Genomic DNA, 19,012 nt, shown 5'->3' on the forward strand with positions numbered 1-19,012 from the left:
GGCTAAGTTTGAACAGAGAGGAGATAAAACCTGTGGCTGACCAGGATGTGAGGATGAACCATTTGCTTATTTTCAAGAATAAATCGGGGTCAAATAAAGAACAGCAAATGTTTTCAAGACAGGCAACCAAAACAAATCACTACAATTTCTAGGTGGTTTTTTTTCCTTCCATTTGTTATTCTACTGTGCTATACTGTACTGTTCACTAAAATATTTGGTACAACCAGAAATACTGCCCATGAAAACAAGATGTTTGTCCTTTAACACCACATTATCAACAGAGGTAATTTGCTACTTTTCAATGAATTATCCCTTTTATTTGTTTATTTCTTTGATCAGCTATAAATGAAAGTTATTAGTGTATATAAAACTGAAGTTTTTACTGTTGAAATTGAACTGTACATGTTTACTACAGGAAAAAATATCAACTCTTGTTTAATAAGACATATACATCAATAAGCAATAACCTTGTGGAGGATTTGCAATCACCTGGTCTATAAAAACAAGCAGGACAAGTAACAGCAATTTATATGCAAAAGTAATGATTTAATGACTATAAGCAAGACAAAGCAATAAGAATTGTGCTTCTTTTGCAGACTGGAGACAATGAAATGTTTAACTACAATTTTTCCGTACAAACATGAAACAATATCCATATAGAATAAACACCCTCACAAATGTATAACTGATGGGTGATGAACACACACAAAGTTCGACCAAAGCAAAGCACAGACTGAAAAGTGTTCTGGGCTGTTCATATTTTATGGTGGAAAAGTTCCTCCTACTGAAAAAACCCCACCCATAGAAGCCTCTAATAAAATGCACCTACTTGCAGGCCATTAAAGAGAAGGCATTCTCCACAATTTATTGGAAATATTAAAGTACCAGTTGAATTTTAATGAAGTTAGTACTGTACCATATACATATATATTAAAACAAATTTAGATAAATGCCTTCATCCAGCCACTTGCTGGTTCCTTAAAATTTATATCAAATAGTTTATGGCTTCTATAATGATTCCATGTGCTTTTAGAAACACAGTCCCACCACACCAAATAATAAAAAGGTAATCAAACAGGTCTAAAACTTCCATGTCCCTTGATTTCTTTTTTTCACTGTATCACTTCAACATTTGGTAAAGTAAAAATATTCCACTTGGAAGAAAAAAAAAAAAAGACAAAGCAAGTAAAATCCTTTTAAGATTGCCAATTGCCTCCAGGTTATCAGAGACTTGAATGTGCTTCCCCAATACTGTAGCTCTCACACACAACGTGCTTCTTGCAGTATGAGCAAAGCTCAAACAGGCGGCATCTGCAAGGGTCGAACCTGTTTAGAAATTTAACAACCATATCATGAGTGCATGAAACACAATATTTTCTTTATAGTATTTATAAATATATCATACAATACTGTTTCCTGTTATGTCATATACCAATATGGCATTGTACAATAAGCATAATGCCATCTGATTCTTACAAAAGCGAATCATTTAAACAAGTCAGTAAATAAAACGGTAATACCCGCTTTTAGGCATACAGATTGTAAAACTGAAGTTTTCTTTTGATCGGTTCTGCGCAGCAACAGAGAAGTAAAAGATGCAACATAAGAATCAAAATGGCTAATACGCAAAAATTGTTATTCACAGTGACATGGCTACATATATGCATTCTTCTATGCATATTCTCTCAATTTTGTTGGATTTCAAGATGAAAAAGCACTTGCTTTCTACAGGTTCACAAAACAGTATAAGAACAATAACAATCAAAAAGAACGCAATGGAGGAGTTAGTCTGGATTAACAAACTACTTCCCAGGATTTGTATTGACTTCTGGAGACTCCTGGCTCCAGATGATGGGGACAGAAACAACTCCACATCATTCAGAACAGGTGAAGGTGTAACTTTCGTTTGTTTCCCAGTCCTCTGAAAAATTTACATTTCAATCTTGCGTTTCCAATAACGTCCATCCTGAATGTCACCTAGTCCGCCTTTTATAGCCAAGTTCAGTGTTACTACAAAAGAAAGCAATTTGGATGATAGTCACATGGATTAGCATCTATAAAGCTGTAATGGCATGGAGAGATCTATATAAAGGAGGGGTGAGGGTGGTAGCCTGGTTGGCACATCAACCAGATGAAGTGGCTGAGGAGCCATTTATTGATGTTTTCCGAGCTCTGTTGGTAAAGGAGGACTGGTGGTTACTGCTGGGGCTGCTGCTGGTGCCATTCATGGTACTGGAGATGTGGGGGAACTGGGGGTGAGGAGACTGGACTGGCGTGCTGGGGCTGGGCAAACAGGAGGAGGTGGAGGGGATGCCTCCTGCTGGGCTGCTTGCCTTGTCGCTCCCAGAGTCACTTTCCAGCTCCCCACTATTATTCAAGCCTTCCCTCTGGTGACTGATCTTCATCCTCTTGCAAGTAGGTCGGACCCGGTATTTCAAGGGCAGAGGCCCATTCTGCAAAGCAAAATGAAGACCCTGGTAAGTGCCTTACCCAGGCCATGACCTGCACCCTCCCAGGAGGCACACTGGAAATACTCACCCGCCTCCAGGTATAGATGTAGGCAATATCCATTAGGGTGTAGTAGTCCTTCAGAGGCTCCTCTTCATACATCACATCGATCTGTTCAAGATATGAACCCGTGCATTAAGGAGCATCCAGGCACTTACCCCTAGCACATGACTGCTCTGAGGTAAAAGTGGCCCCACCGTCACAGATATCACAAACACATCAAGGAGCAATTTCTTAATACTTTGGTATTTACAGCACTAAAAAAAATGACGTCACCAAACTCTACAGACAGATCTTTTAAAAATAAGCCAAATAATGTATGCCACACACCAGAAATACTTGCCTGTTTCCACTTGCTGGGACTGGCTGTAATGAGAAAATGAGTCCTACCAAAAACAACCCCCAAAAACCCCAAACAAACAAACAAGTCACTCTTTCTCCATGGGTACCTGGAAAGTGTTAGGTATATCCATCTTACTCCGCAGGAACTTTCTTAGATGCATCACTGTCATTGCTGCTGGGCAGCGCAAGTATCTTTTGTCATTCACCTAGTGGCATAGCAAAGAAAATCAGTCTGCTGAGAATGAGCAATTACTCCCACCAATGCTGTATTCTAGCATTTTGTGTTGAAAAAAGTGCACCTTACTAAATGATGAACTGTAATACAACAATACCTGCTGTCTTAGAGGGCACATCAGAAATAAGTGGCAAATTACAGTTCTAGAGAAAATAATTTTAAATTGCAACTAAATTAATAAGTAAATATCTGTATTATATTTAATATCTTTTTAGGGTACATATGCAATACATGTTATTTTTTAATAAATTACTAAATATTTTTCCCAAACTTCGACAAAAAATCGGATTCTGCTTTAAAAATAATACTGCGGGTATTTTGAATTTTAAAAAGTAGCCTGCATATACAGTTGTATGAAAATGTTTTACCTCTTCTGTACCTAGTGCCATGACAGGAGGTATGCTTCCTTTATTCTAGACACACATACCTGCATAGTTTTCTCAGCTACCGACCCGCCCCAAAGTTGTGTGTGTGTGTGATATGTTTCCCCTGGAGTAAAGGAAAGTTATTTACCTCTTCCTTTGATTTTTCTTTCTCCTTATTTCCTTTTCGCTCCAGTCTGTGAGAAGAAATTACACAATTACAACAAATAATAAATACAGGTGCTAACAAATAGGTAAACATAAAATTTTGCCATTCTGGAACTTGCCTATTCTGGTCAAAGAACTCAATGGATAAGCTTATTATCTCATCGTCTGTTATAATTCTTTTGTCTTCATCAGCCACTTCTCCCCTGTCTTCATTAGAGCCATTGGCAGCTGCACAGAAATTTCCACAATAATTTACATTTTGAAATTCAAATCAGGAAGAACTGCAATTCTCAGAAACAAGAAAAAAAATCTTCACAGTAAGATAATGAATGAAAGCTACCTGACTGTTAAAACAATAAACTTTTATTATGCTGACTTTACTTCTTAAAATTCTGTGACGGTGATACATCACTTGTAAGTTAAAAAGGAAACAGTAAAACATCTAGCTCAATGCCACACATATTAAAGTTGCGAACGAGAAGCTTTTACCATCAGCCGACGGATGAGCAGCATAAAAATCCCTTCTTCTTTTCATTTCATCTAGATGGAAAAGCATATATTTCTCTTTTAGTAGTTACTCTGTAACTCACGGTATTGATATAGGATAGCGGCTCTGGTTTTGTTTTTCTGCTCTTAATAAAATACCTGATTTAACTACTTACTTTTGAAAAGGCCTGGTACTAGCTTGTATACAATATCCTGGAGAGTTTTATCTGACCTGAAAAAAGAACAACCCCACAACATAAAATTAAGCAGATGAAGCAATATTTCAATCCAAATGGCAGCTCCTTACTTATAAACTTTCACAACAACGAGGCATCTTCGACAAAGTGGGAGGCCAGTCATAAAAAGTTAACTTACAGGACCTTGTAATCAAACTAAACCCTGCTCTAAATACCACTCTGAACCAAAACTCATCCATGTTACCACAACTGAAAAAGAAGTCTCTCAGACTGAAGGAAGGCCTTAAAAAATCCATGTCCTTCCTAGAAAGTACAGAGAGCAAAATGCAGCGCTGACAACAAAAATGTTTCTGAAAGGCAAATGATATCTTAAAGGCTTTTGCCTCTTAGTTTGGAAAGTTGCAGCAGGAGTTTTCATGACTAGGAGCTGTGGTTGGAGTGATGCATGTCTTGGAGATACAGAAAGTAGAGGCAAGAACTATCAGGTGGTACAGGAGAATGCGGGAGAGGGAAGAGGCATCCATGACTGGTCTATGCTAAAACAGGCCAACAAAAAGATCTAGAGGCATCTTCAGTTTCAATCAGTGAAGAAACTCCAAAGAGCGAACATACACACGAGGTACCTTGTAAATTGACAAGCCCTTTCAGATTTAAATTGCAGACGAAGAGATAACATTGACACCGACTACTGCTGGTCTCCCCATATAAAGCAAAAACGAGAGATGCAGTGTGCACTTCGCAACTTTCTCCTACCTTATATTCAAAAGCGGTCGAGTTTTGTGAACTTGGACATCACAGATAGGACAATACTTGCTGGTCTCCAAGTAACGCACGATACAAGTCTTACAAACTGTAAGTCAAACACCACAGGCTTTTAGTGATGCTCCTAGGTGCCGCTCAGATATGCATAGATAAAGGTGCGATTTTCTAAACTATGCAAGCTAGAGCAAATCGTCCATTGTCAGCAACATGCTGCTTAAGCTAAACAACTACCCAAATAAGCTGCAATTACCATGAAAAGGAGACGCTTATAGCACATATATTATTACTTTAACAAAGACCGTAGGGCCGTCCTCGGAAAATCTGCACCGCGGCTGGAACACCTACTTCCCCTCCCGTCGGGGAGGAGGAGGGCATCGGTCCCAAGCCCCTTGGGGGGTTTGGGCTTGGGAGGATTTTTTTTTTTTTCGTGTGTGTTCCCGGGATGCCAGGAAAGGAGGGGAGCGGCGGGGGAAAAACGCGGAGCGCCGGTCGTACTTACAGGAGTGGAGGCACTCTATGATGGTCGTTGCATCAATGAAGTACCCGCCGCAGAGCACGCACATGAGATGGGGGTTTAGCTCGGTTATTTTGATTCTGGTTGTTCGGTGCATTTTGGCTTGGCGAGGAGCGGCTCTGAAAGACACACACACACACACACACAGAGGACCGGTCAGCGGGGACAAGCGCGGCGGCGTCCCAGGTGCCGCGGTCCGGAGCATCCCCTTCCCCCGTGCATCGCATCGCATCCACCGGCGCAGAGGAAGACCAAGCGCGGAAGACGAAGGCGGCGGCGGCGCGGGGCCGGGTGGCGGGCGAGGGCCGGTCCCGAGGCCGGCGGGGCGTCCCCGCACCGCACCGCCCCGGGCCGGCCTGGGCGCAGCCCCGCGGAGGGGCGGTCGTTCCGCGGCACCCACCGCGCCGTTCCCCGGCGGGCACGGGCAATTCCCGCGGCGCGGCGGCACCGGCCGGCTCGGGCTGCGCGGGTGGCTCGGCGGCGATGCGGCGGGGAGCTCCGGGGGCGACACGGCGGGCACCGGGCTGCCGGCGAGCAGCACAAAGGGGAACCAGCGCCTCCCGGTGCGGCTGCCCTGGCATTTCCGGAGCGCGGGGAGGGGCGGCGGGGGGAGGGACGGAGGGGGGGACACACACGCACCTCGGAGCGGGGCCGGGCACCGGGGCGGCGGGGCCGGCCCGCCGGGGGGGTCCGGGCGGCTGCCGCTGCGGCTCGGTGCCGATCCGGATCTGCTCCGCTCTCCGAGGGGGTTGCTATAGCAACTTACACTTACACTTGGCATCCTGCCACCGCTGGGAACACACGAGAGCCGGGCGGGGGGCGGCCGGGGGGGCGGGCCGGGCCGGGCCGGGCCGGGCCAGGGGGTGGGACGCGAGGCCCGGGGGCTGGCGGAGGGGGTGGAGGAACCAAGGAGCCCGCGGGGGTCTGGGAGCCCGGCTACGAAGGGAGGGAAGGGGGAGGGCGGGAGCGGCCCGGGCGGGGTCGGGTGGCACAGCCCGGAGGGTGCCCGGGCGCGGTGCGGGGCAGCCCGGCCGGCGGGGGCGGCCCCGGGCTTTGGGGTCTCAGCCTGGCGGAGGCGAGTGCCAGAGGCTCCTCCCGAGCCTCGGCCATTTCGGATCCTCTCAGGGGCCTCTCTCCACGTCGACTCGGTGCGAGGAGCTGGTCTGAGATAGCTCCTCTCCCCCTCCGCTCCCTCCATCCGGCGAGCAGAACCGCGCCGCGCTCCCGGGGACCGAGCCCCCTGCACCGCCAGTGGAGTGCCGAGCCCCAGCTCCCGTTCCACCGCGCCGGCATCCCCGCTCCCTCCTTCTCTGCTTTCCTCACTTTCCTTCCTACCTTTCCCTCACTCCCAACTCTTTTTCTCTCTTTCTTTCCTTCTCCCACCTTTTGACGCTTGTTTGAAAATCATCCCGCGGACGAGGCAAGCGCGGTGCAAAGTTTTGCAAAAGGTGTAAAGAGGTTTGCAACACCAGAGTAAGGTGCTTGGACGGGAGAAAACAAGTCTCTGGATACTTAAGTAACCCCCCTTTTCAGCAATAAAGCACACCGAGAAGGGGGAAAAAGCCCAAGCCGACTTTAAACGGTACATTAGTGACAACATGAGAAGGACCATGTGACCAGATCATTCCTAAAGCTAAATCAACACCTTGTCAACACAATGCAGAGACAAGAGCGAAAACCAAATGTCATTTTCATAGTCTGAAACCCATAAAACCCCATCGGATCCACTGGCACCAACGCTAGATGCATACACACTGTTTAAAATGAGAGGGAATAACAGATAAAGGGAAAAGCACACACAGTGAAAAATCCCTGTCAGCCACGTCAATTGTAGATTATTTTGTCAACCAGATCCTGAAAAACGTAATGTAACAACGTTGCTCCACTCCAAGCTATTAATTTCCCCAGGTCAGTGCTCCCAGCACACCAGTTCCTGTCCCCTCTTCTCCCGAGGCAGAGCTTGCAAGACACCTCTCACCGCAGCACCGTAGGCTCAAGATGCGAGCAGCCACTCGCAAACTTCAATGTTAGGCAGCAGGAAAAAAAAAAAAAAAAAAAAAAAAAGAAAAAGAAAAAAGAAAAAAAAAAAAAGAAAATAAAAAAAAAGAAAAAAAAAGTGGCAACACAGTAAGGTTTCTAAAAGCTTTGAACTCAGCCAAACTGACCAGGACAGGGGTACAATATTCGTCAAAAGTGTGCACAGAGCCAACGAGCGACCCCGACCAGGAAACTTTTCTTGTTGCTGCAGGAGAACCCTTGAGTGAACAGCAGATAAAACTCCCCAACATCAAACCATAGCCGGCCAGCACAAAGAAAAGCAAAGTTCCAGAAGCACCAAGCCAGACCAGGTCCCCAAAGCTGTTCCCAGCACCGTGCGGGAAAGCAAGATCCCCGCTGCATTGTACTGCGGTTTAAATGTCGCTTCCAGGGTCCCTGACCCTCCGCTTCTTCCTTTTAAACTGATACCGAGGTTTTGCTTTTCCCAGAAAAGGCAGAGACGGAGTTTCTGCACGCCTCTCTGAAGAACCCAGCGCCCTGAAGCTGACGGCTCTGCAGTCCCTTTAGGTACTTACACATGGACAGCTTTCACGGTTCTGTGTTTTATTTGTTCAAGTCACTACCTTATAATTCATAAATATCTAAACCAAGAAAAAAACTCAGCAGTGACCGAGGTCACACAAGTCGGCTGACCGAGAATTCCTTCCCAGCCCTGACAGACTGGGACAAACCTTTCAAGACACTAACGCGTTTATTTCACGCAGGCGAAGCCCCTTCCTAAATGGAGGGGGATTAAATTCAACCGTGAAACCTGTTTTGTCGAAGCAACCCCTAAATGCGGATTATTTATTGCCCAAAGTTAGCACATTTTCAACGTGCTATGAGCTATCTTGAAAATCAGTGATTTTCCCCAGCGAGCTGAACTAGGCACTTAATTTCTCCCTAAAAGCCACCCGCACAGGCACACGCGTGTCTGTGCCTGCGGGGATGTAACATGAACGCAGCACATTTTACTACATCAGCCTGAGTTTAATATCTTGGTACGAGGGAAACCCTTTCAGATGTTTTTTCTGCTCCTGCTGATCGCACGGTGAATGCCAACACTTCACAGAAATACAAACAGCCTCTTAGCCAGGACAATATATATTTACACATTGACACATGGAACAACTAAACGGAAAATATATGTGGATAATACCTGCTACAAGTAAACACTGCCAGCCAGCCGATCATACAGAGGCCTTAAAGAAGTTATGTCAAAATGAAGAAAAACAGAAGTGCATTCTCCTGCTAAGAATCAACTACATTATTAAAAATCCATAAAGGCAATAAGCTATCAAACCTTGCTCGACAGGTCTCTAACAGAAAATACATACATAAAAAACCAGAAGCATCGCTCGGGTAGGTTTGTGTACTTTGTACCCATCTCCTCTTGGAAAACTCTCATCAGGAATAAAGCAGCCTTCATTCTACATTTTCACCCATTATCAGCCAGAGCCACTTGTACTATCGAGCCTGTTATTACTCTTTCGCTTAAGAATGGCCGCATATGTTTTAAAGGAGAGGACAGTAGTTCTTTCAGAGGAGGCACATAAACCTCAAGTATCTTTGCACAACTCGCTGCAGCGAGAAAAGACCTGAATATTGGCAACAGAGTGCAAAAGGACCCCAGTCTCTTAAATCGCCTCCCTGGGACTAAGCGTAAGACACAATCTATCTACTTTTAAAAATACAGCAAAATGCTTATTTTGTAATATCTAAGCAATCAGGTAGGTCAAAACTTCGTGTCTCTGGCAAAGTGCAACATAAGTTTCAGTTTCCAGGACGGGCTGCACAGAGTCACTCAAAGTAGTTTTACTGGACTGTACTGAACGTCCCTGGTCTTAGGGACAGTCCCATAACAGAAGCTGCTCTCACTACTATAGACTATGCAAAAAAATTCTTTTAGCGACAAACTTGCAAAAGGGCACACATGCCCAGGTTTTCTTCGACTTTCCTGGAGAGTGGAGGAATGAATAAAAGTTTTTAGAGGCTAAAAAGTTACTGCCTCACTTTTATGGAAATGCGATTCTTTTTCCTGCTTCTTTTCACCTGATTATTTGCAAATGTTTACAGCAGACACACAGAAACATCCCGCTTTATATATTACCAAGGCCATTCAATTATAAAAACATAACACCAGCAACTTTCAAGTGCTGCCCATAAGCAGCACGAGGAGCCCACTCGTGACATCTTTAAGATCTGACAAAGGATTTCATGTAAATTTACCCTTCCCGGGCTCAGGGTAAAAAAAATACCAACCAGAGAAAAGAAATTCACACACACCACCCCCCCTCCGCGTCCCGCAGACACATCACCTTTGCTCCAAAGGCTCAGCAGACCGCTCGCCCCAGCTCCCCAAGACCGCATTAAAAGTGCTATCCTTACCCCCCAAAAAAGTTACTTCTCGGAGTTGACCACCCCTTGCCTCTCCCAGTAGGCACAAACCCCTAAAGTTCAGCATTTAGAGCAGAAATGTAAGAGGAGACATTGGAAACAACTGGGAACCGCCATCTTACAACCCATCCAATTTCACAGAAGTACTTGTCCAACTTAAGTTAATAACATTTTCTGCTGGGTGCCCCGGCGCCTAACAACCCCCCCAGGAGGATCGCTACCCCCCACTGGCTCCGTCTCTATAAAATGGGTGCATTATCTGACATTTTAACCCCCCCCAGACACATTTCTTTCGGGGAAGACTGAAATCACTTGACCCAGGCAGCTCCAGATTTCACGAACGTCCCTGTTTAATCAAAATCTGCCTTTAAACAAAGGGCGCTCGGGCCGGGCTGGCAGCAGGGTCGGGAAATATAAATATTCTCCTCGGGGGCCATGTGCACAGAAAGGTTTTAGGGGGCGTCTGGAGAAAGAAAGGAACTAAAATTTGCAAATGTGGGTGCGTAACGCGAGCGAGTGCACAGGCTGCTGCTGCTGCGTGTCTGTATGTGTGTGTGTGGCTAGAGCAGCCTGTCAGCGCTTTTCCCATACGGAGAGCTCGGGGGACACCTAGGCGCCCCTTTGCAGCCCCCAAACCGGCCGAAAACCGCCGCCGAGCCCCCTTCGCCCCCCGCCCCTGGTAAGGCGACACCTCGCTTCATACGTACCCGGAAAATGGAGCCGGTTGGTGATGATCGGAGCGGCCAAAAAAGACAATGAAAGTTAAAAGTCGTTCAGCAGAAAATGAATGTGAGCCAAGCGGCCATCTTGAAATGAACTGCAGACGCTGTCAATTGCAATAAGCTTATTGCCGCCGCCGCCGCTGCGCTCCGCTCATTTTAGTTACAGAACGCCCGGGTCTCCTCCGCTCCTCGCGGGCCCTTCTCGCTCGCTCCCTCGCTCTCTCGCTCCCTCCGAGTTGGCCGCCCGGGCGGCTCAGGCGCTGGGAGCGCACAGTCTCCCTGGTCCGGATGGGTCCTCTCTCCACCAGCCCATTGTCTCTCCCTCTGCCCCCTGCTCCGCCTCGCGGCCTCTCTCGCGTTCCTTCTTTTATTATTATTGTTATTATTACGAGTATTATTGTTGTTGTTATTTCATAGTTGGTGGCGGGGACCCGGGGAGGGAAGGAGGGCGGGCGGGCGGGCGGGCGGGAGGAGGGCGGAGGAGGGAAGAATGCAACGCTGAAGGCACACAGTGGAAACTGACACCGTCCCCAAAATGGCTCGGAGTTCGCCCGCCCCGCCAGCGTCACGTGGGGTGCCTCATTCCTTAAGGGCGGCCTGGGAATTAGCGGCGCTGCCGCCGGGGCCCGGCAGCCTCCCCGTGACCCAATCCCGCAACCCGGCCGCCTCCTCCCCCTCCGCCTCCCCCCTCGCTCCCTCCCTCCCCTCCCCCGCCCGCCACCCCCTCCCTTCCCTCCCTCCTCCTTTCCTCCCTCCCTCCCCTCCCCCCGGCCCTGCACGCGCTCGCCCGCGCGCCGCCGATGCCTCCTTTTCCTCCTTTTCCTCACCGCCCGCCCCGACCCCCGGCCCCGCTCCGCGGCTCCCGCCCGCCGCGGCCCCAGTGCCTCCCGCCCTCCTTCTCCGCGCTCCCTCCGCCCGCGCCGCGGCTACCCTGCAGCCACAGCGCTCCCCGCTCTCGCCCCGCGCCCCCCGCCCTGCCCTCTCCATCCTCCCCGCGCCGCAGCCCCACAGCCCGCACGCCCTCCGGCCCCACACGCCGCCCGTCACCCTGCCCGCGCAGCCCTCGCCTCCCTCCGCGCACTTGTTGCGCGCTCCCACCCCCGGCCGCCCCGCACGCCCCGTCCCGCCGCGGAGGGACCCCCGCGGGGATCCGCACCGCGGCCTCGCGCCTCCGCCACCGCGTGCGCGCTGCCGCGCGCCCCTCGCCCCGCCGCGCCCGCCCGGGGCCGCGCGGAGCCGCCGGCGTCGAGGCGACGCGTCCCCTCGAGGGCCGCGCGGACGCTTTTCCGCCCCGAGCGGCGGCGGGAGCCGGTGTCGCGGGGACCCGCGGTGTCCCCACATCCCGCGGGCGGGACGGGCAGCCCCGGAGCGGGAGGGAGAGAACCGGGGAAAGCCTGGCGGTGCTCGCCTCCGGCGAGGATAAGACGCCGCCCGTCGCTCGGGCGCTGAGGAGCGGAGAGGAAAAAGCCCTGCTCCGCTGTGAGGGACCGGCCGCCGCCGCGCATCCTTCGCGGGGCCGCTCTCCCTCGCCGGCAGGTGCGGACGGACCGCGCCTCGGAGCCCCTCCGCACCTGCGGGCGGGAGCGAGCGGCCCCGCGGAGATCTGCGGTGCCGGGCGCGGCCCAAGGCGAGCGGGAGATGCTGGGAGCAGCCGCGCCGTCGAGCCGGAGCCGCCACCCGGCTCCGCTCCATTCCGCGGACTCTGCCGGCTTTCCGTGAGGGGCTCCGGCTCCACAAGATTAAACCGAATGCTCTCTTGCCCCCCGCGCCGGGGTCCGACTTTTCCTCGTAGGAGAGATGTAAGATCGGCTGGAAATGACAAAGCGCGGCGGGCGATTTAGCAAACGCGCCGTAGCCGCGGCACGGAAAGAAGGCGCTTTTGCCTCACTGAGCTGATCTAACGTTTAGCATCTTACTTTTAGGTACAGCTAATTCATCCATAGAAATTGCACAACAGGCGCAAATAAACCTTTATTAGATCACAGAGAAAAATAAGTAGTGACAGTTGTAAAAATATACAAAATAAGATAGAAGGAATACTTTGATGACATGACAGTTCAGAAAATATTTAACAGGAGTTAATAAAAAAAAAATACATGAGCAGGGAATACCCAGTGCAGAAGTAAAAAATTCACTTAATTCACATCCAATGACTTAAAAAAAAGCCCAGTTTGCATCAAGAGATGAAAGACATTTGTCATTTAGGAGACACTTAGGAAGGAGAGTGCTTCAGCAGGCTGACACCTTCCTTCAATCACATCTGAGTCGCTCGTTCTAGACTTTTTGCAGCATCTTTTAGCTTTCCCACTAAGTCCTAAGAGATGAAATAGAGTCTTAGAATCAGCATATTTTTAAAGGTCAGCTAGAAAACAGAATATTTTTTTTAAACAGAGACTCAAGTGAAACCAACACCTTATAGTAGATAAAAAGTGTTGCAACTGATGAACAATGCAAGCAAATAATTAAATAGCTCTGTGTTTTACAATGTAGTCAGAAAAGTGGGAACTGAAGGAAAACACTTTTTAAAATTTATTTTCTCCTAAAATAGATAATTATTATTTACACGTAGATTTTATTGGTATTGCCACAATGGCTAATGCTGACATTTGCTTCAGGCTTTGACATACTACATGGATTTCTAAAACACTGAAAATACTTTGAGTACAATTTTGTACTAGGACCATTCTCCAGCCAAAGAACATCAGATTTCACTGTGCCAGTAAACCAACTAAAAACACTCATTACTGACAAAAGTCAGAGACACATTTAAAAAGAGGAGGTGTAAACCTTAAGTTTTAATATCTTGCTTTTCCTCTCCCACCAAGCCCTCTTCCCAATCCTCCACAGTTTGGTCACTTCCAAGCATTACAATACCTCTATTGTTCAGTTACACATTTAAATCGCTAAACAAAGATCAACGTTTGTTTCAGGACATTTCTTACATGTCATTAACACCACTGAAGAGCCTTCAGTTCCTTCTCTATTTTTAATCATGACACATTTAAATCACTGAACCAGCTTCTTTAATCATTTCTCTAAAGCACGGGAAATCAGGATTTCAGAAAATGATGAGTTTCCTCCCACATGTACATATGGATTACAGTTATGAAAACAGACAAAATATTTATGCACGTATGTAAAACACTCCCCACGCAACTAAATTCAGTTACTTTCCAACTTTATTTGAAAAGACAGTAAAAAATACACTTAGATAACTTTTACGGAAAATTCTCTTACCGTCCCAGTATTGGATTTTTTTTTTTTTCAAGTAATAGTGTATATGATTTCATTTTGATTGGCAATTTGTTAAAAATATGTACATCCACAACTGGAGCTAAGCACAGAAAGATGAAGGAAATAAGTACCTGTAATTGCTCCATTGTACAACTAAAACTAACATCTGGGTGTGATCCTGAATCACTGTTCTGAAGGGGAAAAAAAAAAAAAGAAACAGCAATGTCTATTTTATTTTAAAAATATCTTGAAATTGCATTTTTTCCTTTGAGGGTGCTGGGAATACAGTACCTCTACGTTTAAGGTCACCAGATAGGAAGGCTGATAAGTTTTATGAAGTTGATTGTTCTAAATTAAAAACAAAGAACATATAAAAAGCCAGGTCTCAGTATTAAAACAGACTAAAGAAACACCTTGATGTGTTAAAATTACCTTGATCTGATATTCCAAGCGCCAAGACACATCAGTTATATGGAGAGGAGATCTGCCTATGCTGAAAGACACAACAGTTACAAGTCTCCTATGCTAAAAGAAAAGGTCATTTTCTCAAGCTGTCCATCAATAAAGAACTTTTCATGATCCTGGTAATGCTTTTTGGGAAGTTCTAAAAGATTATTTTAGAGTAGAACTCCAAATGAAGAAAAGTTTCTACAGCTGTTTTCTAGAGTTTGTTAAAAATGCACTTTATTTTTTAATGGAACAATATTACTTACTTTAATCACCTAAAGTATGCAGAAGTGTTTTCCAGGACAGTTTCAAACTAACTGTAAGTGAAACCATGTCTCTGCTGAGTGATTGACCTACCTTCCCAATAGGATTTCCAACGCATCCTTGTTTTTCTGAAGCAAGAGAAAAAAAAAAAATTACTAGGTTCAATAAATTCCTATGAAAGGAGAAAAATTGATATGTTAAAGTTGGTTTAAAAACCTGATATTCGGTGCAAAATTGTTCTATTCTCTCTTTATCCAGTTTGCAGTCTTCTAGGCACGTGCTACAGGGAAAAAGAATTTATTAGTTTTCTGTTAACATTAACTCAGCAGTACACTTCTAAGTAACAACTGCTAGAAAAATGGTGTAACTTCCAAGTATGAGTACCTTATAGCAGATATGTCAGCTTTCTGCCTCCCTGCCTCCAGAATACACGTTGCAGCCGCAGCATGGCAATGTTTTAATACTGTAGGGTCAATATCTTTCAGGTCTGGATCGTCTAAAATAAATGAATTACTGATGACACACTTATTTGCCAAACCCCAGCACACGGTACCAAAAACTGCTGCTCGCCCTTTGAACGCTATCTTTCCCACAAAAACGTCAAAATGAAACACATTTGGTGTTTCAGAGCGAAAGGACAGAGCAAGTAGGCAAGGTGTGAGGAGGTGGAGGAGAAGCTGAGGGGCTGAAGCACTGGCTGGGGCAAGCCGTACCAGGCGGGGCTGTGCGGCGCTGAGCGCCCCGCCGCCTCTACATGTCCTTCCCATAAAAAAAAAAAAAAAAAAAAAAAAAAAAAAAAGAAAAAAAAAAAAAAGAAAGAAAGAAAGCAAGCAAGAAGGAAAACCTCAATTTCCTCTGCGAGTCCCGTCCGCGATCCTCAGCAGCCTCTTAATGGCGAGGAGCGGGACTGGGGCCACCGGCCGGGAGGGGCACCGGGACCGCCCGCCGCCCCCGCCCGGCACCGGCAGCTCCCTCCGCCCGCGGAGGCGGCGGCGGAGTCATTAACACCGCAAAATTAATTGCACGGCCGCGCATCCTCGTGCCGGGGTTGCCGTAGGACGTGTCCACTCGCGAAAACCCCCGCGGGGTCGCAGCGAGGGAACACCGCCTCCTTAGCCCAGCCCAGCCCAGCCCAGCCCGCGGACCCGAACGCGCGGGGGGTCCCTTCCCGACCCGCCCCCCTTATTTCGGACAGGTCGGAGCTTTAATGAAGCAGGAGAGCATTAGCGATGACACCCCGCGCAGCGGCACCCTGGAGCCGCCCGCGGGCAGGAGCCGCCCCGTGTGTGTGCGTGGGTAGCACGGACACGCGCGTACATTCGCGGGGGCGGACGGAGCCCCGCGCCCGCCTGCGCGCTCCGCGGAGCGGCGCGGCCCGCACCGCGCCACCCCCCACCGCGCCACGCCTTACCCAACCCGGCCTGCGGGTGATCCAGGAGGCTGCGGAAGGCGGCGCGGAGGAGGGCGGCGAACGGGCGGCGGGGGAAGCGGCGGGGGTCGCCCAGCAGCCGCCACCCGCCCTGCGCGTACGGCGACAGCTCCATTGTGGGCGCCGTGACCTTCGACACGCGCCCACGTGACGCGCGCGCAGCTGATCGCGGGCGCGAGGCGGGGCCGCCGCCGCGGGGCGGGCGCGGGCGGGGCGGGGCGGGAGGCGCCGGTGCGCGGCCGCGGAGCCCCGCGCGGTCCGCGCCTCCCCACGCTCCCCTGCCACACCCAGCTCCGCCGCTGTCCTCTCCACGCGTGTCCAGAGTGTCGCCCCTCGCTCCTTGGGGTTCGGAGTGGGAGGCGATGCCGTTTTCGTGGGAGATGCGCCGCACGGGCGTGTTTTGGGGTGTAATTAGCTCTCAACGAATGTTGAAAGTGCTCGTATCTCGTGTAATCCCTGAAGCGCTTGTATCTCAGTCGATGTCTAACGTGCATGTGTTGGCGTCAAGCTTTACAGCCCAAAAATGTGTTGCTGGCGATCTCAAATCCTCAGGAACAGAACCTTATCCCTTCGTTATAGGGAATCATAGAACCATTGAGGTTGCAAAGGGCGTTCAAGATCATCAAGTCCAGCCCTCGACTGGATACCACCATACCCACCCAAGCATATCAGAGCGCTACAGTCTACTCAGTTTTTTTGACATTTCCAGGGATGGTGACTCCATCACCTCCCTGGGGAGCCTGTTCCAATGCTTAACCACTCTTCCAGTAAAGAATGTTATTTCGCTTCTGAAATGTCTATGTGTATCATCAGATATTCCCCTCCTCTCACCATGCTTATAGATTTGCATATCAAACCACGTTTTTTACCTGTGGTTATGGCCAGCTGAAATGTGAACTTACTACTAAACTAATTTCTTTTTTCCTAAAGTAATTTTCTAAACCAGGATTGCTGTTATATTTTGGCAAAAGGCTTTGTACATTTTGACATACAAAAAATAGTTACAGATAAACAAAACAGCCTTTTCTAGTGATTTAGGAAAGGTGTACAACTGCTGTCTGAAAACATTTCCATGAAAATTGAATAAATTCTTCATGAGGTATGAGCCTCTTATGTTAGCATTTTATTCTTTAGGTATTGAAACATTGCCGTAATCCTCAAAAATACTAGAGTTTACTAAAGTAACTCAAAAGTAAACAATGAAATAATGTTGTGGTTATATGTCAGCTAAGGACCAAATTACTACTGATGTAATCAAAAAAGGTAAAGGCCTTAGTGTGTTACAGGAATCATTAATCATGATGTAGATGACCTTTGGAGTTCATGTACAGAAAATGTTTTAGATCGCATTTTTTTTCTGTGTGTGTGTCTATTCTGAATGGAAGGTAACAGAATGTTACTGTGTTACTTGGCATTCTTTATTGAGCAAACACTTCTGCTGAACAATTCTTATAGAGAAATGCAATGCTGAAAGCTACTCAGCCTAAAAAATATGAGTAAAAGCTAATGGCCTTTGCCAGATTAATTATTTTAAAATAATGGCTATGCAATGTCAAACAGAACAAAAAAAATTAATTTCTTCTGAACTTTCATGGCAATTGACTGCAATTCTAGCAATTTTTTGCTAGAATTAGACCTGCTGATTTAACCAAAAAGCTGTTTGGAATTTTGTATCCATTACTCTCACTAATTACAATCCACCATCTAAACGCTTGGTCCAGCTTTGGAGGCCAGTTCCAGCTTTGTCCTAGAACAACTGGTAAGATTAGACTTTATCACGTCTCACCACAACAAATTTTTGTGTTTATTTGAATCATGCTACATTTGAGGTCATCCATCAACTTCTTTTCTTTTTCATTTTTTGTGATTTTAATATTTTTGTGATATTAATTAATTAATGTTTTCTGCAAACCCAGCCAGTGCATGCATCTCCTTCAGTATGGATGTAGGCTATCAAAAGATTCTGCCTGCAGTTTCCTGCCTCCTGTGGGTTGTCTGGTCACTGTGTTATAAAAACCCGTTTGTATACCAAGGTCTTAATTATGCCCAAATTGAGGTAAAGAGGAAAATCATACTGGCTGCAGGATCAGACTCTCATTTCTAACTCTCATGTACAATATTAGGCCTCATGATACTGAGCAGAATGACCATAGAATGTTTTGCATTATGATCTGAAATACTATCTCTGGCCTGATACATAAAAATTAATACAACTGAATTGACAAACTGCAAGCTTCAGAGTCTGGAAGAACAGAAGTCTCAATTTTTTTTTTTTTTTTTTTTTTTTTTTTTTTTTTTTTTTGCCAGAAACAAGAAAGTGGTGGTGACAGGCAGGTGAGCTGACAAAATAAGGCTTTCTCTCTTTTTTGGTATGGTTGTCAAATATAGACATGACACCTAAGAAAAGCCAGCATAAAATGGAGGAGAAGAAAAACCATAACATGGAGGAGAGGATAGAGTTCTGAGCTGTAGAATTACAAAGGTAAAGAGACCAGGGCTTTAAAAATGGGTTGTCACCTAAAATATATTAAAATGAACACACAGCGTATGATTGCACATTACAGCAATTTCTTTTTCAACATCCCATTATCATTTATAGCATATTGAAATCTATAAATTAACATCTAGCTTTAAAGGTGAAACAATTGCTAAAGAGTCATTTTAAGATTATGTAGTACATGTAACTCTCATCACAATTTCATCACAAAATTTATATTATCAAGTTCTCTACCCAGTCTCTCAGCTTAACTTTTGGTTTTTTTTCTTCCAAAAAAGTAATGAGATTGATTCAGATGGGAAGATTGCTCTGAGATTTTGCTAATTATTTAGAGCATATACGTATTTTAAAGAGCTGTTCATTAAAATTTCCTAGAGAAATCTAACCCGTATATTGAATGAAGATATTATG

At 46.9% G+C, this 19,012-nt stretch overlaps 1 protein-coding gene across 3 annotated transcripts; it reads right to left on the reverse strand.

Annotated features, from left to right (window-relative positions):
• Nucleotides 1-205: 205 nt before the first annotated feature.
• BMI1 (BMI1 proto-oncogene, polycomb ring finger) lies at nucleotides 206-16,263 on the reverse strand. 3 transcript variants are annotated; one of them, XM_053987445.1, is made up of 15 exons: nucleotides 16,087-16,263; nucleotides 15,060-15,171; nucleotides 14,892-14,955; nucleotides 14,769-14,803; nucleotides 14,096-14,155; nucleotides 13,947-13,960; nucleotides 5,560-5,676; nucleotides 5,052-5,148; nucleotides 4,278-4,333; nucleotides 4,105-4,155; nucleotides 3,735-3,843; nucleotides 3,599-3,644; nucleotides 2,958-3,056; nucleotides 2,539-2,619; nucleotides 212-2,453 (listed from the first exon to the last, which is right to left on the reverse strand). In XM_053987445.1, exons 1-15 carry the CDS (start codon nucleotides 16,217-16,219, stop codon nucleotides 2,124-2,126), a joined length of 1,404 nt encoding a protein of 467 aa, XP_053843420.1. In that variant the 5' UTR covers nucleotides 16,220-16,263; the 3' UTR covers nucleotides 212-2,123. The 3 variants fall into 3 exon arrangements, with proteins under 3 accessions (XP_053843405.1, XP_053843420.1, XP_053843414.1); XM_053987430.1 differs by lacking the exons at nucleotides 13,947-13,960; nucleotides 14,096-14,155; nucleotides 14,769-14,803; ... (1 more) ...; nucleotides 15,060-15,171; nucleotides 16,087-16,263 and adding an exon at nucleotides 10,716-11,239 and having other exon boundaries at nucleotides 206-2,453; nucleotides 5,560-5,693; XM_053987439.1 differs by lacking the exons at nucleotides 212-2,453; nucleotides 2,539-2,619; nucleotides 2,958-3,056; ... (5 more) ...; nucleotides 5,560-5,676; nucleotides 13,947-13,960 and adding exons at nucleotides 12,667-13,044; nucleotides 14,256-14,312; nucleotides 14,397-14,457 and having other exon boundaries at nucleotides 16,087-16,258.
• Between the last annotated feature and the right edge of the window lie 2,749 nt (nucleotides 16,264-19,012).

Source organism: Vidua macroura, chromosome 1, assembly GCF_024509145.1.
Source record: "Vidua macroura isolate BioBank_ID:100142 chromosome 1, ASM2450914v1, whole genome shotgun sequence".
Taxonomy (NCBI): Eukaryota; Metazoa; Chordata; class Aves; order Passeriformes; family Viduidae; genus Vidua; species Vidua macroura.